Source organism: Zalophus californianus, chromosome 10, assembly GCF_009762305.2.
Source record: "Zalophus californianus isolate mZalCal1 chromosome 10, mZalCal1.pri.v2, whole genome shotgun sequence".
Classification (NCBI taxonomy): Eukaryota; Metazoa; Chordata; class Mammalia; order Carnivora; family Otariidae; genus Zalophus; species Zalophus californianus.
The window spans coordinates 108,984,277-109,009,657 of record NC_045604.1 but is presented as its reverse complement, the minus strand read 5'-3'; the positions used below and the strand labels follow the sequence as shown (position 1 = coordinate 109,009,657).

The following is a 25,381-nucleotide window of genomic DNA, read 5'->3' as shown; positions in this document are numbered from 1 at the left end:
TCTCTTTTTTTTCTTTTTCTTTCTTTTCTTTTCTTTCTTTTCTTTTTCTTTTCTCTCTTCCTTCCTTCCTTCCCTCCTTCCTTCCTTTCTTTCTTTCTTCCCTCCCTCCCTCCCTCCCTCCCTTCCTCTCTCTCTTTCTCTCTCTTTCTTTTTTTACATATGTTATTCACTTTCCACTTTGGAGTTCTTTCCATGTCAAAACAGGTAGGTCTTTAAAAAACTATGAATTTAAAAAGATATCTTGACTGGGGCACCTGGGTGGCTCAGTTGGTTGAGCGGCTCCCTTCGGCTCAGGTGATGATCCCGTAGTCCCAGGATCGAGTCCCGCATTGGGCTCCCCGCTCAGTGGGGAGTCTGCTTCTCCCTCTGACCCTATCCCCTCTCCTGCTCTCTCTCACTCTAATAAATATGTAAAATCTTAAATATATATATATATCTTGACTGTTTTAATTACAAAAGTAGCACATGCTCTTTATAGAAAATTCAAACATTACAGAACTAGGACCTAGAAAGTAAAAGAAATTCTGTAACTTGACACTCTGTAACTGTAACACCTCTAAACATGTTTAATGGCTACGTGGTATTTCACAATATGGACAATATTACAATCTAGTTAGAGAAACTTCCATTTTTTTTCTAACCCTTTGAGAGGACTTCAGACTCCCAGAAGAGCGGCTTGAGCCCGGGTTTCTGCACCCCTGTCCCTGGCTACTCTGCACGTGAGCGTCTCCCACGGCCACAGAACAGAGACCAAAGCCGAGACCCGGGCCTCGCTGACCCACTGACATGAAGCAGTGGACTTTATTTGAATTTCACTTTTCCTCACAGTGCCCCTTTTCCTGTCCCAGGATCCTACCCAGGACCCCATGCTGCATGTGGCGGTCACATCTCTCTAACCTCCTCTGTCTGTGATGGAGCCTCCACCTTCCATGGTCCTTCATGACTTCCAGACTTCGGAAGGGTCCTGAAGGGCTCTGGAAAGTTCCATTGGCCGTCTAGCTCTATCCCGTTCCATGCTGATGGGAGCTGTTTGTATGCAGGACCTCCCAGGACCTGACATCAGCCTGTCTTGCCAGCCTGCCCCTAGCAGCCTCCTCCTCCTTAGCATGCACTCTTGTGACAATAATGGCCAGCACATACGCACAAAGCACTTTGCTCTGGGCCTGTTTCCAAATGCCTTAATTTTGCTAAATCCCCCCAACAGGCTAGGGGCCAGAACTGTGGTTGTCCCACTTTGCCCAGGAGGGAGCTGGGGTGGAGCGCGGGGACAGCCTTTATCCAGGTCAGACAGCCCTCCTGGCATTCCAGAAGCATCTCAACCTCTCTGCTCCCCCCACCCCCACCTCCACTGGGGGGCCTGCTGTCTGTGAACTGCTCATTTGTTCTGTGCTCCAAGGCTGAGTTCAAGTACAGCGTCCTCCAGGGAACTTCTTCCTTGTAACCCACCTCCCCTTCCTCCACGGCTCTGTTCTACCTCTGGTACTTCCTTATGGTGTCTTTACCAGGTTTTAAGCTTCATGAAGAAAATTCTGCGTTCTACTCTAGAACAAGGCTTTAGATAGAGCGGATTAGGCATGTTTATCCAATCGAATTGAATTTTAGAAAGTAGGAGTTAATGCTGAGAGGGACAGATGCCTGATGCAACTGCCCAGGTGAGATTTTCCATCTCCTTGGGGACCCCAAACACCGTTGCTCACATTTCCTGAATATTTCATTTGGGACGGTGAGGCACGGGGTAAGTGGTTTTGGAGGACAGGACACTGCATATCCTGCAGGGTTGCACATTTGGGGAAGTGGAGGTAGCACTCAGGGCATTGAGGGTTGGGGAGAATTATAGAAGGTGATTGAGGACAGAGTCGGAGCTTAGTAACGAGTGTGAATGAGTATTGTCTATTTCAGACTTTAAGCAGGAAGTCTGATGTCAGTTGTAGGTTTTAAATCAACCAAGCCTGGGGCACCTCAGTCAGTTAAGCGTCTGACTCTTGATCTCAGCTCTGGTCTTGATCTCACGGTCGTGAGTTCGAGCCCCACATTGGGCTCCACACTGGGCAAGGACCCTTCTAAACAAACAAACAAACAAACAAACAAACAAAGGGCCAAGGCTGGTTGAACCAGCCTTGCAATCTCAGAATAAACCCTGCTTGGTGCTCACACACTACTTTATATATTGCTAGATTGTTTTTTTCAAGATTTTATTTATTTATTTGACAGAGAGAGACACAACGAGAGAGGGAACACAAGCAGGGGGAGTGGGAGAGGGAGAAGCAGGCTTCTCCCTGCAGGAGGCAGAGCAGGGAGCCCGATGCGGGGCTGATCCCAGGACCCTGGGACCATGACCTGAGCCGAAGGCAGACGCTCAATGACTGAGCCACCCAGACGCCCCTATATTGCTAGATTTCATATACTCCTATTTTGGTGAGGATTTTTGTTTGTCTTTATGAAAGATACTGATCCATGGACGAGAGAATTTGATTGCTGCCCATTCAAATAGGATGCTATCACATAGCATATGTAATACACAGCAGTATGAAAGCAATTTCATTGTTTCATTGATAATAGCACTTTTTTTTTTTTTTTTTGGTAACAGCAAATTTTTAAATGTTATTCAGAAATTACATTGATTGTAATTGACCTGGGGTTGAGTGGGAAGAATATGACATTTGTTGAGCTCATACAGTGGGCAAGAGATAAATGCTATTATGTCACATGTGTTATTGCATTTAATTTACAAAATGGGTGTTGTTTCTTTTACTTTTGTTCTTATTAGGCAAGATTAAGACATGCGTGGTTTTCTCTTTGTAGGTAGAATATGCTGTCTTAAGAAATATTACAGAATTGAGAAGAATCTATAGCTTTTACAGCAGCCTAGGATGTGATCACTCTCTGGATAACACCTTTCTGATGACAAAGCTTCACTTCTGGAGGTTTCTAAAAGACTGCAAATTTCATCACCATAAAATAACTCTTGCTGATATGGACAGGATATTAAGTAGTGAGTACTCCAGGTCCTTTGTGTCTTTCAGTTTATTATTTTTTTAAGATGTATTTGTTTGAGAGAGAGCATGTGCATGAGCACGGGGGAGGGGCAGAGGCAGACTCCCCGCTGAGCAGGGAGCCCGATGCGGGGCTTGATCCCAGGACCCCGAGATCATGACTTGAGCCAAAGGCAGACGCTTAACTGACTGAGCCACCCAGGCGCCCCAACATCCTTTGGTTTAAAGAGTAGTATAATATCATGAAACCATTCAAGAAATGGGGAGGGAGTGAGGAAGGCAAATTCTGGGACAGACATTCCAGAAATCAACACAGGTTCATCTTCTCAAGGTGCTTAAAATGTCCTGGAGACAATCCCGTAAAATAATGGCAGCAGCGAAAGACCATCTATAGCAGGCCCTGTGGGCCGAATGCAGCCCCCAGTCTGTTCTTATAAATAAAGTTTTATTGGAACACAGCCATGCCCATTTTCTCATGCACTGTCTGTGGCTATTTTTGTCCCAGACACCAGAACTGAGGGGTTGTGACAGAGACCGTGTGGCCTACAAAGCATAAAATATGTGTTGCTGGCTCTCGACAGAGAAATTTGCCTGCCCCTGATCTATCAAACCCGCTAAAACTGTGAGATCAGAAGCCAAGAGGATCAGGGAGGGCTTGGCATAGCTGAGAAAACACTTGAGGTTGTCTTGGGCTTGGGCTTGATTTCAAGTGAGAAAGTTCATGCAATTTTGAAGGTTTTAGTTCTTTCAGCTGAACTCTGGGAAGCAGGCCTTGAAAACTTTAGATTATCTACTTGAAACAAAATATTAGAACTAGTACCCATTCACCTGAAATTTAAGTGTTTGACACAGACTTAGAATCCATTTAGAATTAGAATCATCAATCAAATGAGGCTCAGGCCACCTTGAAAAACGCTGGCACAAGGTATCTTGTACGTTTCTTGAAAGGTGACCAGATTGAGATCTTTCGAGCAGACTAAACCTAAACTAAAACTAAAACCTAAGTTTTAGGTGGATGTGTATACGATGTTCACAGTATTCTCTAGGGAAAAAAAAGATACTCACTCATACTCAGTTCTTTGAATTGTATACCAGGAGCAAACAAAATAGAAGGTTTTAGAAAATACTAGGCATCAAGAATGAAATCTTGATCTGAAACTAATAAGATATTATATGTTAATTAATTGAATTTAAATTAAAAAATAAGAATGAAATTGTGGTATGTTAAAAATATGGTATTAGGGACGCCTGGGTGGCTCAGTCATTAAGTGTCTGCCTTCGGCTCAGGTCATGATCTTGGGGTCCTGGAATCGAGTCCCACATCGGGCTCCTTGCTCAGTGAGGAGCCTGCTTCTCCCTCTCCCTCTGCTGCTCCTCCTGCTTGTGCTCTCTCTCTCTGACAAATAAATAAAAATTGGGCGCCTGGGTGGCTCAGTTGGTTAAGTGACTGCCTTTGGCTCAGGTCATGATCCTGGAATCCTGGGATCGAGTCCCACATCGGGCTCCCTGCTCAGCAGGGAGTCTGCTTCTCCCTCTGACCCTCTCCCCTCTCATGTTCTCTCTCTATCTCATTCTCTCTCTCAAATAAATAAATAAAAACTTAAAAAAAACCAAATATCTTTTAAAAAATATGGTTTTATATGTGAACATTGTAAGAGGGTAAACCTTAAGTCCTTATCACAAGAATAAAAGAGAAAATTTTTTAAAAAGATTTTATTTATTTATTTGACAGAGACAGCGAGAGAGGGAACACAAGCAGGGGGAGTGGGAGAGGGAGAAGCAGGCTTCCCGCCGAGCAGGGAGCCCGATGCGGGGCTTGATCCCAGGGCCCAGGGATCATGACCCGAGCTGAAGGCAGACACTTAACGATTGAGCCACCCAGGCGCCCCTACAAGAGAAATTTTTGTAACTGTGTAGGTGACCAATGTCAATGAGACTTATTGTGGTGGGCATTTTGCAACACATAGTGAATCCTGTTGCACACTTGAAACTAATACAACATTATATGTCAATTATACCTCAATTAAAAAAGTTACTAGGCATCCTTTCCAATTTTCTTTACTTTAGCCTATAGTGACACTCCAGTTGAAGAAATTCATTCTCCATTTACAACAATACTTCTGAGAACATTTCTGAATTATCTCCTGCAGTTGGCTTACCACATCCATCATAAAGAATACCAGTAAGTACTACTTCCGGGGCACTGAGCGGGTGAGGCAGAGTTCACCAATGCTGTAGTCACAGTGGTAACTTTTCTGCTTTCCTTCAGCGGGCATTATCACTTTACATACTTCTGAACTGAAGGACCAGAAACAAAAACATTTCCCAAATATTAACCACAAAACCATGAGATATTGGATTAAAATTTGGAAGACCCCTCAGATGTGAGTCATGTTTCCATACTGAATAGTGTTCTCAGAGTTGTGATGGGAAATGGTCAACACCAACCCTTCCTTAGGGCAGAATCTCCCGTCTTTCTCAGAGAAAAATTGATACTACATCTTTTTTTTTAAAAAACTTTTAATTTTGTAATAAATTTAGTTTTACAGAAGTGTTGCCATGTTAGTACAGTGATTCCTATACACCCGTCACTCAGCTTCCCTTAATCTACCCAACCGTGGTGCACTTATCAAAGTGAAGAAATGAACGTTGGTATAATACTCTTACTGAAATCACAGACTTTATTAGGGTTTCCCAAGTTTTCCCACTGATGTCCCTTTTCTGTTCCATGTTCTTTGCGTTTCGTTGTCCCACCTCCTTAGTTCCTACAACCTCTGATAGTTTCTCGGATTTCGTCTTTTATGACCTTGACGCTTTGGAAGACCATTGATCACTTATTTTGTAAAATGTCCCTTGATTGTCGTCTGCTGATGTGTTTTCATCATTGCACTGAGGCTTGGGTTTTGGGGAAGAATACGTGGAGGCGAACTGCCCTTGGCATCCCATCCCATCAGGAGTACGTGCCATTAGACTGTCTCATTACTGGTTATGCTAACCCCGATCGCTCGTTTAAAGTGGTGGCAGCCAGGATTCTCTACCGTAAACATACTACTTCTCCCTTTCTGTGCTCTCATCGTTCGAAGCAAACTACTAAGTCCACTCCACACTCAGGGAGAGGAGAATGAGGTTCTCCCTCCCGGACAGAGGGGTGACTAGATCTGTCTTTGCAGAAACAGAAGCCCATCGCTCTTTCTGTGTTTTACCAAACTGATGACTGAGAACATTCACCCAAATGCCTGCCGTGTAAAAGGTAAATACAAAACCAACAGCATTATATTTATTATCATTTTTTCTCCAAAATGTAGCTTTGTAATCATTTGTTGATGGTTTATCTTTCCCTAATGTCTTTAGGCAGTTTATTCAGTGGGCAGCCATGGATGCTCTATTCCATGAATTACATTGACAAATGCTGGGAGATTTATACAGTTTACTGCAGACCACACACAGCTCCTCCCCACGAGCCTTCCATGAAGATGCGACACTTCCTCTGGATGTTGAAAGTAACCACTTGTGACTGAGACTGGTTTTATATTAATAAGAATTTTGACTTTTTTTTTTTTTTTTGAGAGAGAGCACATGCGCATGAGTCGGGAGGGGCGGAGGGAGAGGGAGAGAAGGAATCTCAAACAGGCTCCTCCCTCAGCATGGAGCCCGACTCAGGGCTTAATCTCATGACCCTGAGATCATGACCTGAGCTGAAATCAAGAGACAGACACTTAACTGAGCCACTCAGGTGCACTGGCATTTTGGTTTTCATTAAAGGCAGTATTCTAGCAATGGTACACAAATAATGAGGTGAAGATCTGGGATGGATTTTCATAGCAGTTGAATGTTTGCTGAGCATCTTTGGGCAGAAGCGAGTAATTCCAGGATCTGTGACAGACCTGAGGCAGAGGGAGCACTGGCTCCATGTGTTTCCCAGTGAGGGGAGGGGCATGGGTGGCCACAGGGCCTTTGCTAAGCAGACCTTGTGGTATAAGAGAAGATGGGGTCAGGAGAGGGGGGGAAGTGAATGTCATTTAAAAAAATGTTCATCAAAAAGTAGTTTAAAGAAGTTATTAGTTTATAAAATAGGGCATCTAATTCATACACTATTCTTGTACTAACTATTGGCAGTTTTTGTTTTAATTTATACCTGTGGGAAGATAAAGGAGAAAATGAGAAGAGTCGAATACTAATAGGGAATAGAGTGTTTTAAAAAAGTCTAACACTGTCGTATGTGTACGGAAAACAGTTACCTAGTGTCTATTACAGGAAAATAGCTTGTTAGAAGTGTGTGAGCTTTGGGGGAGGAGTATTGTACCGCCGTTTATTTGTTCACTTTCCCCCTTTCTTCATGGCCTCTTACTGAAGAGACGAGCTCCTCTGTCCCCCTCGGTGGGTCAGACTTCCGGTTCGGGCTGGTGGCATCCTCCCAGGGTTCAATACCATGTTCTTCTTTTCTTTTCTTTTTATTTTAAGATTTTATTTATTTATTTGACAGAGAGACACAGCGAGAGAGGGAACACAAGCAGGGGGAGTGGGAGAGGGAGAAGCAGGCTTCCTGCCGAGCAGGGAGCCCGACGCGGGGCTCGATCCCAGGGCCCTGGGACCATGACCTGAGCCGAAGGCAGACACTTAACGACTGAGCCACCCAGGCGCCCCACCATGTTCTTCTTTTCCCGGTACCTCTACTAACACAGTACAGTTAGAGGCTTGTTTGGATTCCGGGTTTCTTTCCCTGACAAAGCCACGGGTGGTTCTGTGTATTTCTCTTGCACCGCCTCGGGAATGTTCCCGTTTAGGGATGTTGAGATGGACCGGCAGGTTCACGTGGAGTCGGCACGATCCCTCCATTAGAACATATGAGCCTGGTTTGCACGGTGCTTAGGAGAGAGCGGAGGGCGGGCCAGCACGGAGCCCCACCCCCCACCATGAGGCGCACGTTCACCTAATCCTTGTTTTCAGCAGCGCTAACTTAGGGGAGACTGTGTGTCCTGGGCCGAACACTCTCTGGTTCAGTATCTCTGGGAGCAGACCTTCTGTTTGCAGCTTTGATGCGGACAGGGTCTTCTCAGCGAGTCTTCCTGTGTTCAGCCCTCCCTGGAGGGTTACTTCCAGAGGGGCCTCCTTCCTGAGTGCCTACAGCACCCTGACTCCCTGAGGCCCTCAGTCCAGCATTTCCCCACCTGTGCAGTTGGGTTGGTATCTCACACCTGGGTCATCCACTCTCCCAAGCCCTGTGTCCTGTGTTTATGTCTCTAAAGACACTTTTCTTTTTAGAGGGATGGGGGAAGGTCTAGAGAGGTAAATATCAATGTTAATGTAGAATGCTTTTCAAAAGGATCAGTTTCAAAGACATTCATTTCTAGAGCATCTCCTTAAAGGGTTATATGGTTATAAATTAACATTAAAAATAGGTAGCTATTTAGGAGCACCTGGGTGGCTCAGCCAGTTATGCATCTGCCTTTGGCTCAGGTCATGATCTCAGGGTCCTGGGATCAAGCCCTGAGTGGGGCTCCCTGCTCCGTGGGGAGCCTGCTTCTCCCTCTCCTGCTCTCCCTGCTTGTGCTCGTGCTTTCTCAAATAAATAAAAATAAATAAAATCTTTAAAAAAAGTAGCTATTTGTAATTATAGGCCATTACGGTTTAATTGGTTGTTTCTTTTGCAGGACTTTAAAATGATAAATAAAGAATTAACAGCAACCAAGTTTGTGGAGGTCATTGCAGAGGATAATCCTTTCATACATGACAGCGTTGACATCAACTTCGAACTCGAGGTTTGTAAAGAGGTGTCACAAATAGTGCAGATACAAGTTGGGCTGTTTTGCCTTGGCTACCGAGAACCATGATTTGACCGAAAGGCATTCTAACCCCAGGACGTGACTGTGTATGTCTGTATGCGTGTGTTCCTGTGTGGGCCTGTGTAGCTGTGTCTCCTTGATCGTATTAGAAAACAGTCAGAAATCCAGGTATAACTTTGACGCCCCCCCGTACTTCACTACTCAGCCTGCCGTGGACTGAAAGCCTTCCCGATAACATAAATAGGTGACTAACACACCCGCTGTCTTACATAGTGTTCTCTTACAATAAAGTCAGCTAGAGAAAAGAAAACATTAAGAACATTGTAAGGAAAATACATTTACAGCACTGTCCTGTACGTGTGGAGAAAAACCTGCACGTCAGCGGCCCCACACAGTTCATACCCGCCTTGTTCAAGGGTCAGCTGCCCGACGCTATTTCTTGGCTAACTGAGTGATTTAATACACGTGTCTGTTTCTCTGGCTGACTTGTCCTAAGCCTGCCAGACACACTGACATCTCCTCCAGTGAATTAGCCTGCGTGTCTTCACTTTTCAGCGTGCCTTGCCGAGGGGCTCTGGGCAAGTCGGGCAGCCCAGGCTCAGTCTTTTCTTCTGTACACGGAAGCGGGGCAACTAGTTGATCCCTCGGTTTTTAGTATCCGCCATACCTCCCGATTTCCCCTCCCCAGGAGTCTGCTCCCTGTCCCCGTGCATTTGCCTCTTCTGGAGAGGTCTTAAAGATGGGATCTGTGTGGCTCCCCCTGCTCGGCTAAAACCGTTTGCGTTCAGGTCACCAGGGACCCCATGATGACCCGCCCAGGGGGCCCTGCCATGGGGCCTGAAATGCTGCCTCTGCCACCTCGAACACGTTCTTCCCTCTGTGTCTCTGGTCTTCCGCTTCCCTCACTGCTGGTGCCTTCCGACTTTTGGCCGATTGCTCCTCTCTGTGTCACCCGCCCTGTCCAAGTGCCGTAGACTCAGGCCGGGGTCCCCTTCTCCAGCTGTGCTCACCCCTGGTCTCATAATCTCAAATGCCACCTTTCTGAGGACAAGGCCAGCGTTTGTATCTCCGACCCCAATCATGCTCTTCAGCTGCAGGCGGCCTAGCCAGAGTGGCCCCTCGGGTTTCGAACAGCCCAGAATGTCCCACACCCCAGACTGCACTTGTGACCTCCATCCCCCGCCTGCGTACCTCAGCCTCCCGTGTGTGGAGTGTGGATGGCACCCCACCCTTCGGTTGTGAGGCCCCCACATTCAGATCTTCAGGACATCCTATTGGCTCCACCTTCAAAGTATTTTCTAGAATGTGGTGCCTCCCACCAGCTGCACTGCTTCCACCCCGGCCGAGCCACCAACTGTCACCTAGAAAGCTGCTCACTCATCCTCCTGATGCGTCCCTTACCCTCCTGCTTCCCAGGGCAACCGCCGGGTCACGTCACTGCCCTGCTCACACCCCCGGCTTCCCATCCCACTCAGAGAAAAGGCCCTCATGACACAGGTGGCACCACCTTTCTGAGTCCTGGTCTGACCACTGAGTTACACCTGCCTCCACGCTGTCCCCGGAACACACCTGTCACGCTCCTATCTCAGAACATTTGAACTTGCTGTGCCCCGCTCTGCTATTTTTGGGGGGACTTAAGTAACAGAAATGTAAGAGGAGTAGGAATGGTGTGAGCAGAGAGCTAATAAGAAAACAAAACTCTTCTTGTTGTAGGTCACGCTTCCAAAGTGGATGTTTGGTGTCACCTCAAGTGACAGTAGGTGCCTAGGTAGGGGAAGGGACCCACTGACCTGTGCTTTTACTTAACAGCTACAAATCCCAGCCACTAATGATTCAACACATGGGATGGCAGGCACTTTACAGCGGGATCTCATCGGATCCTCATGACAAAGTATGTGGTGCTGACCGCATCTTACTGGTGGAGAAACTGATCCTCAGTGTGATTCCCCAAGAAAATGGCAAAATCTCTGGAGGAGGGGGCTGCCATATGGGTAGGACACTTTGGGAGCTTGGCAGGTAGTGAGTGTTAGGTAGGGTCACAGGAAGAGTCAAATTTGGGCACAAGAAACTAAGTGTCCTACCTTTGAACTAAGCAAATGTCTCATTTACCAGCTTGACCCATCTTTGGGCAGGTGTCAGCAAACTGTTAGCCTAGGGGACACAGACTGCAGGGATGCTAAGCAGATCCCTGGGCAGCAGGTGGAGGCCGGCCTGGCGCCTCCGCTCAAATCAGCGAGCCTGTTCCAGCTCAGACTCAATGGGCTCTGGGTTCAGGACCAACAGACATGACAGGTGGGTGATCAAAGTCCAAGCAAGCTGTCCTCCCATGCAGGTGCTGCCCAGGTGGAGGCAGGTCTGTGTGTCAGGTGCGCACACAGCAGGGAGGGGCATGGCTGCCAAGTGGGTAACTCTTGAACTTGTCACTTGGGTTCACAGATGCGTTCACTTCTCTTAAGTTGTTCAAGAAAAAAGGAAACCCTTTTGAAAATGTCCTCAGTTAGCTAATATAAAATAAAATGTTTCCATCAAAATAGAAAAATGTTCTAATAACAGAACACACATAATCTTTTAAATGTAGTTTTTGTTTCAAATTGGTGTGTACCCATGATGCTTGAGCGTTGAATGAGGTGGCATTATCTGGAGACAGAGACCAACACCCGGTTGAATCACTGGTCCACCTGAGGGTATGTCAAAATGAGTAAGACCCTTTATATTTTATGTTTCAGCTGGTTTTCCTGGAATTCTTTGAAGCTCTCTTAAGCTTCGCACTCATTTCTGTCACTGAACAAATGACTAAAACCTATTTAAATCTGCCAAATGATGACCCATCTGGAAACAAACGTGGAAGCTCTTATATGACAAATCAGGTAAAGGTATCTTAGAATTTACAGAGCAAGAAATGGTTTCATTCTGGAACGGTTAAACTGGATCAAAACTATCTTGGGCTTTTATAACCCTTCAGGAAATAATTTAAGACTTAAGAAAAAACTTAAGACTTCTTTTCACATTTTGGAAGGCTGTATTGTCTTTAAGTTAGGTCCTTGGTCATGACCCAGGGCGTAGACTCCGCCACAGTAGCGGAGATATCCTAATGAAGGTCAGAGTGCCTACCAACATGTTGGGTAGACCGGGAGGCTTAGAATATCTGAGATAATTTTCTTATGAAATGTTTCATTATGCAATATAGTGTTTACAGGAGTGGAGAACCTGTTCCAGAGTGAAGATGCTAAGAAACAGCTCCTGAGTGTACATGAGATGCTAGCTGGTTCTCTTAGGATGGGGCCAGCTCATAGGACGGGCCTGCTGGACACGAGGCTCCATCGCAAGACCTCGGTGGAGCAGGGCCAGTGTCAGCCACCCTACTGAAGGATCCGGCTGCTGGGGCAAACTGACACAAGCTAGTTTTGGGTGGGGGTTTCAGGTTAAGTAGGCCTGGAGGATTTCTGATTTTCAAGCCATTCATCTGGAGCCACAGGGAGAGTCTTGCGGGCCAGTGGAACCTCACAGCTGGGAAACTCTTCAGACCTGCACATACAATGTCACTGTTTGCTGTGTAAAGACTGACTTCCCACAAATCCCCTGATGTGTCTCAGACTCCTTGTGTGCTGAGAGCTTCATGTTCAACTTCACCTCACAGTCCATCCCACCAACTAGATATGCCTTGTCCAGGTTGAGGATATGACCGATGGCCTCTCCAGGTCAGTGTGGGAGCCTTATCATGGGCCACGGTCTGGCGCTTTGCTCTGAGGGAAGTCGATGTCCACCTTGAATTCGTCCATGATTTCATGGATGGCATCACACGGGCTCTAATAACCAAGGGTGAACACTGGTCTAGGGGTCATCCTCAGAAACCATCTGACCATGTTCACCTCTGGTTTTTAATATATCATTCCACATGTCCAACAAGGTAAATCCTATTTGGTCCATACAATGGAGTATGACTCAGCTGTGAAATAACTCATGATACAGGATACAACATGGATGAATCAAAATAATTCTGCTGGGTGAAAGAAGTCAGACAAAAAAAAAGTGCAATTATATGAAATTCTAGAAAGCGCAAACTAATCTGTAGTGACAGAAAGCAGATCAGTGGTTGCCTGAGGATAAGGGTGGATTCCCGAGGGGCACAGGAAGCTTGGGGCTGATATGTTTGCTGTCTTGACTGAGCTGATCATGTCACAGGTGTACACATGTCAAAAATCATCAAATAGTAAGTACACCTTCTGTGTAGCTTAACTGTAAATTATACTTCATTAAAATTGTGTGTGGGGGCGCCTCAGTGGCTTGGTCAGGTAAGTGTCTGACTTTGGTGCAAGTCATGGTCTTGGGGTCCTGGGATCGAGCCCCGGGCATCAGGCTCCCTGATCAGTGGGGAATCTGCTTTTCCCTCGCTCTCTGCCCCTCCCCCCACTCATGCTCTTGCTCTCTCAATTAAATATTTTTAATTTTTATTTTTAAAGATTTATTGAGAGAGAGAGCATGAGTGGGGGGAGGGAGAGAGAGAGAGGGAGAGAAGCAGACTTCCTGCTGAGCACAGAGCCTGACACGGGGCTCGATCTCACAACCCCGAGATCATGACCTGAACTGACATCAAGAGTTGGATGCTTAACCCACTGAGCCACACAGGTGCCCTAGTAAATAAAATATTAAAAAAAAAAATCGTGTGTGTGTTTCCATGGAAACCCCAAATCCTCTTATGTGTTTGTCCTTGCTCAGAACATTCAGGACAGGAGTTCAAGTATAGGAGCAAGCCAGGAATCTGATCTGCAGGACAGCAGCACCAAGTCATCTTCAAGCAAGCTAGGGCTAATGCTTGATCGTAGCAAAATACGGGTATCAGAGGTTCGTATTTACAACTAACTACGTAACAGTAGTTACCTGGTTGCGGTATCAACGGGCTTTGCGTCCCTACTGTGTGATCAGCACGCTTCTATATGCTGGTGATCTGCAGTGAGGCAAAAACCTGTCGTCTTGTGGACTTCATATTCCAGTGAGGAGGGGGAGACAAGCGAATGGCAGCGAGAGCAAACACTCTTGGGGTGTTGACCGGGTGCCACGCGCTTCCCAGTATGAGCTCATTTAACACCCCAAACCACCTTCGGGTACTGTTACTGTCTTAGGGTGGAGCTGAGGCACAAAAGGGTTAGGTAACCTGCCCACGGTCACGCATCTAGTAAGCAGTGGAGCGGGGGGTCTGTATGCAGCAGTCTGACTCCAGAATTTGCACCCGATCCTGCACTGCTACACTTCCTCACGCTTACGAGGTGTAAGTGATGTGGTGAAGAGCGAGGCAGGCTGTGGAGGGACAGGTCTTCTGATGAAGCGACATTCGAGCACACATGAAGTGGGGAAGCAACCATGGGATTATCTGGAGGAAGACTGTTCTGTGCGGAGACCCTGAGGTGGGGGCGTGTTTGGGTTGTTGAAAGACAAGTGGCTCAGCAGGTGCAGCCACATTGGAGTGGCCTGGGTACAGGAACTCAGCGGGGCAGTGGGGCCAGACCAAGAGGGCACCCAGCCATGGTGAGGACCTGGCTTGCTTTCTGAGTGAGACGAGAAGGCCCCAGAGCAGAGAGGGTCAGTAGGCTCTCTATGGCTTCCCCGTTGACAAACCGGTAAGGAAGCTCTCGGAATGACGTGCAGGTTTGTTGAAGGCTGTGGAGTTTGAGACACGGCCAAGATGATTCTAAGCCTTTTGGCCTGAATGGGAGATATGGTTGTCATTTACTGTGAAGGGAAGGCTGGGGTGGGGGACGGGAGTTTGGGGGCAAAATTGGGGAGCTGCTTTTGGACACGTTAGGCTTAAGGTGCCTGATCAGACATCCAGGTGGTATAGATGGAGACACAAGCCTGGGGTTCAAGGGCAAGATCTAGTTGGAGGCAGAAATGTGGCTGTGAACAGCATATGTCCGGTTAAAAATGCCATTAATATCAGAACGTAGGTACAGTTAACTCTATGTAGTTAAACACTTTCCCCACAGACCCAGGGAAGACTTTCAAATCTTTAGTTTCTTGGGAGGAGTGTTTTAGTGGATATAATAACTGTTATTCATTTCCTTAATTGTACAAATAGCAATATTTTATGCAGGTTAAAATAGTAAAAGGTAGTCTCTTGCTTAAAGAGAATGGCCTCAATAATTTTCTAATTATTTATAATGTAGCAAATTGGTTTTAGTCCGCAATGATGCAGAAGTCATATTTTGCTTTATGATTTTCTTTTATGTAAAAGCCCAAGATCAAGAAGTCTCTAAGTGATGAAAGAATTTCCAAAATGAACTTTAAATCTCCAGGAAAAGGGCTAACCTTTTTTTTATCCCAAAATGGTGAGTACTTTAATGACTGAACTCTAATGTTTGTACACTGTTGCTTATAAATGATAGAAGGTTTATAAAAATGTACAACTGTCTTTTAAAAATGTAATTAGGCTGGTAGTGCTATTTCCAATCCTGCCACCCGCTTGATGGAGTTCACTGTCAAGGCTTGATCCTGCTGAGGTTTTTTTGTCTTTGTATTTTTTCCCCAGTTTTATTGAGCTGTAAGTGACTTACAGCCCGAGTCTCAGGTATACAGCATAATGATTTGACATGCATATATTGTGAAATGATCACCGCAGTATGTTTTGCTAACATCCATCATCTCATATAGATAACCAAAAAATTTTTTTTTCCTTGTGATGAGAGAACTCTTAGGATCTACTCTTAACAATTTTCGTCTATATCATACAGCATCATCTCTATTTGTCACGGTGTAGATTACATCCCTACTACTTATTTATCTTACAAATGGAAATTCATACTTTTTGACCACCTTCATCCAAACCCCCCTACCCCAACCCCAGCCTCCAGTAACCACAAATCTGGTCTCTTTTTCTACGAGTTCTTTGGTGAATTTTTAAAATTCTACATATAAGTAAGATCATACGGTGTTTGTCTTTCTCCGGCTGGCTTATTTCACTTAGCGTAATGCCCTCAAGGCCCAAACATGTTGTCAGAAATGGCAGGGTTTCCTCCTTTTTAACAGATAGGGTTCCATTGTATATATTCCACAACTTCTTGATCCATCTATCCATTGGACACTTAGGTTGTTCTGTGTCTTTCTTGTTGTGGATGATGCCGCGGTGAACACGGGGGTGCAGATCTCTCTTCCACAGTGTTTTTGTTTCCTTTGGATATGTTCCCAGGTGTAGAATTGCTGGGTTATATGACTCTTCTATTTTGAATTTCCTGAGGGACCTCCAGACTGTTTTCAAGAGTGGGTGCACCAGTTTACCTTCCCTCCAACAGTGCACGAGGGCCCTCTTCCTCCACATCCTCGCCTGCATTCATTATCCTTGTCTTTTCAATGCTCACCATTCTGACAGGTGTGAGGTGACCTCTCATTGCAGTTTGATTTGCATTTCCCTGATGATGAGTGATGCTGAGCATTTCTTTTTCATAGATCCATTGGCCACTTGTATATCTTCTTTGAAAAAATGTCTATTCAGATGCTTTGCCTATTTTAATTTTTTTTCTATTGAGTTGTAGTGCTTTAAAGCCTTTATCAGATATATGGTTTGCAAATACTTTTTCCTATTCTACAGGTTGTCTTTTCATTTTGTTCATTTCTTTTGCTTAGTTTGACGTCATCCTGCTAGTCTATTTTTGATTATGTTGCTGTGCTTTAGCCAAAAAATCCTTGCTAAGACCCATGTCAAGGAGCTTTTTCTCCTGTTTTCTTCTAGCAGTTTTATGGTTTCTCATCTTACATTTAAATTTTTAAACAATTTCGAGATAATGCGAATGGTGTTAGATAGGGGCTTAGTTTCATCGTTTTCTGTGTGAATTCCAATTCTCCCAACACCACTTATTGAGGAGACTGTCTTCTCTCCATTGAACATTCCTGGCTTCCTTGTCAAGTACTGACTATACACATGGGTTTATTTCTGGGCTCTCAATTCTGTTCCATTGATCTTTGTGTCTGTTTTTATGCCAGTACCATACTGTCAACACTTTTTATACTGTGTAGCCCAGATTCAAGTCAGGAAAGTAAAATGCCTCCTGCTTAGTTCTTTCTCAGGATTGCTTTGGCTATTTGGGGTCTTTTGTAGTTCCATATAATTTTTTTTTTTTTTTTTTTTTTGGCCCGGAGAATTTTATTGTGAAAATGTGGGTCTATGTGTGTGTGTTCCATATAAATTTTAGAGCTGTTTTTTCTACCTGTTAAAAATGCCATTGGAATCTTATAGGGATTGCATCAAACCTATAAATGGCTCTTGGTAGTATTGACAACAATATTAAATTTTCCAATCCATGAATGTAGGTTACCTTTCCATTTATATTTGTCTTCTTCAATTTCTTTCCATCATGTCTTGAAGTACTGTGAGTAGAGATCTTTTACTTCTTGGCTAAATTTATTCCTAAGCATTTTATTGTTTTGATGGTATTGTAAATGGGATCGTTTTCTTTAATTCTTTTCCTGATAATTCATTGTTAGTGTATAGCAACCCTATTGATTTTTGTATGCTAATTTTATATCTTGCAACTTTCCTGGATTCGTTGCTTAGACCTATCAGTTTTTTGGTGGAGTATTGAGGAATTCCTACATATAAAATCATGTCATCTGCAAATAGAGACAATTTTTACCTCTTCCTTTCCAATTATATTTTAAATTTCTTTTTCTTGCCTAATTGCTCTGGCTGGGACCTTCCAATACTATATTGAATAAAAGTGGTGAGAGTGGATCCTTCTCTTGTTCCTAATCTGAGAGGAAGATTTTTCAGTCTTTCACTCTTGAGTGTGATGTTAGCTGAGGGCTTGTAATATATAGCTTTTATTTTTTATTTTTTATTTATTTGAGAGACAGAGCACAAGCAGGGGGAGGGGCAGAGTGAGAGTGAGAGGGACAAGCAGACTCCCTGCCAAGTGGGGAGCCTGATGTGGGGCTCGATCCCAGGACCCTGAGATCATGACCTGAGCTAAAGTCAGACACCAACCAACTGAGCAACCCGGGCGCCCCATATAGGCTTTATTATGTGGAGGTACATTCCTTCTGTACCTAATTTTTTCAGGTTTTTTTTTTTTTAATCACGAATGGATATTGAATTTTGTCAAAGGCTTTTTCTGTGTTTACAGAGATGATCATATAGTTTTTTCTTTCATTCTATTGTGATGTATTACATTGATTGATTTGCATATGTTGAACCGTCCTCGTATCCCAGGATAAATCCCAGTTGAACTTGGTGAATGATCCCTTTAATGTTGATTTTGGTGTATTAGTACTTTATTGAATATTTTTGCTCCTATATTCAAAAGGGATACTGGCCTGTAGTTTTCTTTTCTGGTAGTGTCCCTTTCTGGCTTTGGCATCAGCGTAATGCTGACCTCGTGAAATGAATTTGGGAGTTTCCCTCCTCTTCAGTTTTGGGAAGAGTTAGAGAAGGATTTGCATTAATTTTTCAAATATTTGATAAAGTTCAACAGTGAAACTATCTGGTCTTGGGCTTTTCTCTGCTGGGAGATTTTGGTTACTAATTCAACCTTACTAGCAATTGGTCTGTTCAGATTTTCTGTTTCTTCTTGATTCAGTCTTGGTAGGTTGTACGTTCCTAAGAATTTCTCCATTTTTTCTAGGTTATCCAGTTTATTGGTGTTTTATTGTTCCTAGTAGCCTCTTATGACCTTTATATTTCTGTGGTATTAACCATAATGTTTGTTTTTGTTTATAAGGTTGTTGATTTGGGTTTTTTCCTTGATTAGTCTAGCTAAAGGTATCAATATTTTTTTCAAAGAATCTTAGTTTTGTTAATATTTTCTATTTTCCTGTTCTCTATTTTGTGTATTTCTGCTCTAATCTTTATTTCCATCCTTCTGCAACTTTTGGATCTAGTTTCTTTTTCTAGTTCCCTAAGGCAGAGTTAAGTTAGTTTATTTGAATTCTTTCTTGTTTCTTAATGTAGATGTTTATTGCTATGAACTTCTTAGAACCACTTTTGCTACATCCTGTAAGCTTTGGTATATTGTGTTTCTATTTTCATTTGTATCAAGATACTTTTATTTTTTTATTATGTTCAGTTAGCCAACATATAGTACGTCATTAGTTTTTGATGTACTGTTCATTAGTTGCATATAACAGCCAGTGCTCATCACAACACGTGCCCTCCTTAATGCCCATCACCCAGTTACCCTGTCCCCTCACCACCCCCTTCTGTAACCCTCAGTTTGTTTCTTGATACTTTTAAACTTCCCCCTTTAATCTTCGATCCATTGGTTGTTCAGGAGGGTGTTAATTTCCACGTGTTTGTGAATTTTCCAGTTTTCCTCCTGTTACTGATTTCTAGTTTTATACCATTGTGGTCAGAGAAGATACTTGATAGGATTTCAATCTTGAATTTGCTAAGACTTGCTTTGTAGTCTAACATATGGTCTATGCTAGAAAATGTTCCATGTGTGCTTGAGAAGAATGTGTATTCTGTTTTCGGAATGTACTGTATATGTCTGTTACGTCCATTTGTTCTATAGCATTGATCAAATCTGCTGTTTCCTTAATGATTATCTGTCTGGATGACCTATCCGTTGTTGAGAGTGGGGTATTAAAGTCTCCAACTATTATTATATTGCTTATTTCTCCTTTTTGCTCTGTTTTTGCTTTATTTATTTAGGTACCCTGAAGTTGGCTGCATAAATATAAATGTATCTTCTTGATGGACTGACTTCTTTATCAGTATATAATGATCTTGTCTCTTTTTACCATTTTTAGTTTAAAGTCTGTGCTGTCTGGGGATGCCTGGGTGGCTCAGTTAAGTGTCTGCCTTCGGCTCAGGTCATGATCTCAGGGTCCTGGGATCGAGTCCCAGATCAGGCTCCTTGCTCAGTGGGGAGTCAGCTTCTCCCTCTCACTCTGCCCTTCCCCCACCCACTCACTCACTCTCTCAAATAAAATCTTAAAAAAAAAAAAAAAGTATGTGTTGTCTGATATAGTTACCCCTGCCTTTTTTAAAATTACCATTTGCTTGAAATATCTTTTCCACCCATTCACTCTCAGTCTGTGTCTTTAAGGATAAGTTGAGTTCTCATAGGCAGCTTATTGTTGGATCTTGTCTTTTTATCCATTCAGCTATTTTATGCCTTTGATTGGAGAATTCAATCTTAATTTACACTTAAATTATTGATAGGTAAGGACTTAACCACTGCTCTTTTTTTAATCGTTTTCTGATTGTTTTGTAGAGCTACTTTTCCTTGTTTTTTATCCTGCTGTGTTTTTTCATGTTTTGATGCCTTTGGTATCAGTACGCTCTGACTTTTAAAAATCATATTCTTTCGTGTTATTACTATAGATTTTTTCCTCTTGTGGTTACCATAAGGCTTATATAAAATGTCTTAGAATTGTTACACCCTATTTTAAGCTGATAAGTTCATTAGAATTCTTAAATTTTACACTTCTCCCCCTCAAGTTTTAGGTTCCTGATTTTACCATTTACACTTTTATATTCTGTAACTAATAACAGATTATTATAGTTTTTATTATGTTTTTAAACTTTTGAACGAGAGTTATAAGTGATTTATGCACCACCATTATATTACAGAATTTATGTATTTACTATTACCAGTGAGTTTTACACTACCTTCTTATGTTTTTATGATGTTAATTAGTATCCTTTAACTTCTACTTAAAGCACTCTTAAGTATTTCCTGTAAGGCCAACGTTTAGTGGTGATGAACTCCTTCTTTTGTTTGTTCAGAAAAGTACCTCTTCTCCTTGGTTTCTGAAGGACAACTTTGCTGGGCAGAATTCTTGGTTGACAGTTTTTTCTTTCAATATTTGAATAGTTCATTTCATTCCCTCTTGGCCTAAAAAGTTTCTGTTGAAAAACCAGTCAGTAGTCATATGGGGGGTTCCCTTATATGTAACTTCTCTCTTCTCCCTTACTTTCAAAATTCTGTGGCTTTTGAGGATTATAATGTGCTTCAGTGTAGCCCCCTTTGGGTTCTTTATCTGGGGTCTTTATGGCTTCATGGATCTGGATGTCCTTTTCTCTCCTTAGGTTTGGGACGTTTTCAGCCATTACTTATTGCTTTAAATATACTTTCTATCTCTTTTTCTCCTCCTTCTGGAATTTCTATAATGGGAATATCATTTCTTTTGATTGTGTTCCATAAGTCCCGTAGGCTTTCCTCACCTTTTTTTGATTTTTGCTCCTCTGACTGGGTAATGTCAAATGCCCCGTCTTCTGGGTCTCTGATTCTTTCTTCTGCATAATCCAGTCTGCTTTTAAAGCTTACTCTTGAATTCTTCAGTTTGTTCATTGTATTTTTCAGCTCTAGGATTTCTGTTTTTGGGTTTTTTGATGGCTTCTTTGTTGAACTTCTTGTTTTGTTCTTGCATGGTTTTCCTAATTTTGTGTAGTTGTGTATTCTTGTAGTTCACTAAAGTTCTTCAAGAGGATTGTTCTGAATTCAACAGTTCATAGATCTCCATTTCTTTAGGGTCACCTATTACAGCTTTATTAGTTTCCTTTGGTGGTGTCATGTTTACTTGGTTTTTATGATCCTTGATTCCTTGCTTTGGTATCTATGCATTTGAGCAAGTTGGTATCCTCTTTCAGATTTTACAGGTTTGCATTAGCAGAGACAGTTGCTCACTCATCAGCTCAGTTTGGATTTCTGGATGTGTCTGGTGGTACTTTCTTGGGCAGGTAGGGCTTGTTATTAGATCTATTTTGTGGCAAGGCTACTGCCTGAGCTCTGAGGTTGGAGGGGGAAGGGTGCTGCTGGCTGAGAACAGTTTCAGGTAGGATTGATGGCTTGGTTCCCTGCCCGTGTGTGGCTACAGGATAGGTTTCATGGTTGCCTGGGTATTCTTGTCAGGTTGAGTAGTATACTCAGCTGTAGATGAGGCTATGAATTAGCTTCCCTACTCTGGCGGGGCAGCAGGGCAGGGCCCATGGCTGGCATGGCTTGTTGTTTGGGTACCTGAATCAGGCAAGTGTGTGTAATGAACTCCCTGGCCACAGACAGGTTACTGGTTTTGCTCTGCAGACAGGGAAAGTCCTAAGCTGTGCTCCCTGTTCAAGTGCAGGGCTGTTGGGTGGGCTAAAGACTGTATTCAGCAATGAGGTGGGGTGGAGGTGGTGGGGGGAAGTAGTGTTATGAATTAGTTTCCTTGGCTGAGTGGAGAGGGAAAACTGCTCCAAGGCTGATAATGCTCTTTGTTTGGGGTCTTGACTCAAGCCAACCAATGCTCCCACAGTCCCTGGCTAAACAGGGCCACTGGCTTTGCTCTGTAGGCTATCAGCTCTGCCTACCAGACTCTGCTGAAAGGTCGCAGGGCTATACAGCTTTGCAGATGTTCTGGCCAGGCTTTCGGGTTGAGCAGTGGAACCCTCCATCTGTGGAACTGGCTGCCATACTTTCTGCTTCAGCGTTGATGGATTATGCAGTTTGCAGGTGTTCTTGCTTTTCTGCTCAGATGCCGTAAGCCAGGCTATGACTCAGCTCTCCTGTCTGGGCAGTGGGCACCGACCAGGCTCCAGGGCTGGCACAGCTCTTCATTTGAAGCCATTAATCAGGCTGACCTGTACCCTGTGGAGTTTCCTGGTCAGATTTCACCACCAACTTGGTTCTATAAGTGAGCAAAGATGCTGTTTGGGGGATGCCACTTGGGTGCTGCAGGTAGGAACTCAGTCTGCCAAGATCTCAGTGCTGTTGCGAGCCCTTCCCCCTTCTGTCACAAATTCCCAGTGGTTGAGCCCCCACATTCCCTAGCAATTCCCACGCGGTAAGACTGGAGTGGGGCCCCCAAGAAGTGACCCCCAATGCTGGGGAGCTGGATGTCTACCCTGGACTCTCCTTTCCCACTGGAAGAACCACAGGCTCAGGGGAAGCCTGTTTGGTGCTGTGCCAGCCTGGGAGTGGAGAGGGGAGTGGGGTCAGCAGGTAGCCATTCCTCGTACCCTTCCAGTGCTGTTTTGTTCTCTGTGGTGAAGGGGGTGCTTCAGCTTCACCCCTGTGTTCTAGGATTCTCTCAGTGATGTCTTGTCCATGAATAGTTGTTGGTTCTTTCTTTGGAGGAGGAGTGAAGTCAGGCAATGGCCTATGTCCCCATCGTGGTGATGTCACTTCTGGAGTTGACTCTCCAGAGCATGATCTTACCAAGCTGTCACAGTCTGTTAGGACAGCTGTTCCTCCAGTGTGGGCCCTGCATGTCCGTCTCTCAAGCCTGATACTGGTGACTATACCCTTATACAGTTGATTTGTCTCTCAGGATTCTCATTCACTTTTTTAAAAATTGAAGTATAATTAACATACAGTGTTAGTTTCAGATGTACAATATAATTTAACAATCTTACACATTGCTCTGTTCATCAAGATAAGTGTATGCTTTTTTTTAAGATTTTATTTATTTGAGAGAGACAGAGCACAAGTGGGGTGAGGGGCAGAGGGAGAAGCAGACTCCCTGCTGAGCAGGGAGCCTGTCGTGGGCCTCGGTCCCAGGACCCTGGGACCATGACCTGAGCTGAAGGCAGACGCTTAACTGGCTGAGCCACCCAGGTGCCCCAAGATAAATGTACTCTTGAACCCGTTTTTAATTTCACCCCCCCATTCACCTCTCTGGCAATCGCCAGTTTACTGTATTTAAAAGTTTGTCTTTTTTTTCTTAGTTTATTCATTCGTTTCTTAAATTCCACGTATGAGTGAAATCATACGGTATTTGTCTCTGACAGACTTCATTTAACATTATACACTTTAGGCCCATCCATGTTGTTGCAAATGGCAAGATCTCATTCTTTTTTATGGCCGAGTAATATTCCACTGTATGCATACATGTGTATAAATACGTACATACATATATATACATAAACACACAGACCTTCATCTATGGATAGACACTTGGGTTGCCTCCATGTTTGGCTATTGTAAATAATGCTGCAATAAACATAGGGGTGCATATATCTTTCCAAATTAGTGTTTTCATTTTCTTTGGATAAATACCCAGTAGTGGAACTAATGGATCATACGGTAATTTTAACTTTTTGAGGAGCCTCCATACCATTTTCCACGGTGACTGTACCAATTTGCATTCAGTGCAGCAACAGTACACACGGGTTCTTTTTCCTCCACGTCCTCACCAACACTTATTTCTTGCGTTTTTGACTTGAGCCATTCTGACAGATGTGATACCTCATTGTGGTTTTTATTTGCATTTCTCATAAGTGATGTTCATCTTTTTATGTGTCTGTTGGCCATCTGTATGTCTTCTTTGGACAAATGTGTATTCAGGTCCTCTGCCCATTTATTAATAGGATTATTTGGGTTTGGTGATAGGTTTTTTATATATTTTGGATATTAATCCCTATCAGATATATCATATCCAAACATCTTTTCCCATTCTGTACGTTGTATTTTTGTCTTGTTGATGGTTTCCTTCACTGTGCAAGGGCTTTTTATTTTGACGTATTCCCAATAGCTTAATTTTGCTTTTGTTTGCCTCAGGAGACACATCTAGAAAAATGCCACTAGGACCGATGTCAGAAACTACAGCCTATGTTCTAGGAGTTTGTGGTTAGGTCTTCAATCCATTTTATTTTTGTGTATGAGGTAAGATGGTCTTTAAAGATGCTCAAGTTAAAAACAAAACCCTTATTTGGTGCCTCATATTCCTTCTAATATGATCCCTTTTCCTGCTAAAATTCTATCTGCTGCCTCCACTTCCCCAACTCCCAGGTCATTACTCAGCCCCATCCACACTGGCTTCCAGCTTCATCCCTCTCCTTTGGCTGGGGTCGTCCAATGCCACTGGGCTCTTCCTATTAAAAAACGGCCAGGTGTGTTGAGTTAAAAAGTAAAATATCACACAACCACTTGGACATTAAAGGCAAAACCAATACAACAAAAGCCCCACCAAATAGGAGTTCCTCTCTTCTAAATAATCCTTAGAGAAAAATAAAATTACATTTCTGAGAATACTTAGAAAAGTGAAATAATAGAAACATTCCCTATGAGACATGGTCAAAACTATAGCCTGAGAAAATGTATAGTGTTAAATGTTTTCACTATTAAACAAGAAAACATAGTAACTTCAACATTTGGCCCAAAAGGGTAGAAGGGAGGAGTAATGAAATAGAAGGAGAGCAGGAGGAAGGCATTGACAAAAATATGACCTCATAAATTATACATAAAACAAAAATAGTAAAGTTACTAAAATTGATCCTTCTGAAAGCTGGAGAAGATAGACACCCCCGACCTGGTGTAGTCAGGATGAGAGTTATAGAACACATACCATCTCACGTGGAAGGAAAAAATCCCCACAGACAAGATTTTTTTTTTTTTTTAAGTGTAGTGAAAGGATGCTATGTACATCTCTAAGCTAATACATATGAAAAATTTGAAATTATTTTCTAGGAAGATAACAAAAATAGACTCAGAAAAATACAGAAAACCTGAATAATCATGGGGGAAAAACCATCAAAAAGTTACTCTCTTAACTTTTTTTTTCTCCTAAATTTAATTTTATGAGCAAAAAACTTTAAGCAGTACCAATAAGAATTGTTCTTACATGCTTATTTTTAAAACTCCAAGCATAAAAAAAACCGCTCAATTCATTTAACAAAATCAGTATAACCAAGACCTG

At 43.3% G+C, this 25,381-nt stretch overlaps 1 protein-coding gene across 4 annotated transcripts in view; it reads left to right on the top strand.

The window, feature by feature from the left end:
- The window catches only part of RSPH10B (radial spoke head 10 homolog B), a 52,639-nt gene that overhangs the window by 23,227 nt on the left and 4,031 nt on the right, over window positions 1–25,381 (top strand). For all 4 annotated transcript variants that reach the window (XM_027612353.1, XM_027612354.1, XM_027612352.1 and 1 more), the window contains 8 exons: window positions 2,803–2,992; window positions 5,061–5,175; window positions 6,164–6,243; window positions 6,345–6,493; window positions 8,645–8,752; window positions 11,503–11,643; window positions 13,493–13,618; window positions 15,006–15,099. In XM_027612353.1, the coding sequence (XP_027468154.1) occupies window positions 2,803–2,992; window positions 5,061–5,175; window positions 6,164–6,243; window positions 6,345–6,493; window positions 8,645–8,752; window positions 11,503–11,643; window positions 13,493–13,618; window positions 15,006–15,099 (1,003 nt within the window). The remainder of the gene's footprint in view (window positions 1–2,802; window positions 2,993–5,060; window positions 5,176–6,163; window positions 6,244–6,344; window positions 6,494–8,644; window positions 8,753–11,502; window positions 11,644–13,492; window positions 13,619–15,005; window positions 15,100–25,381) is intronic.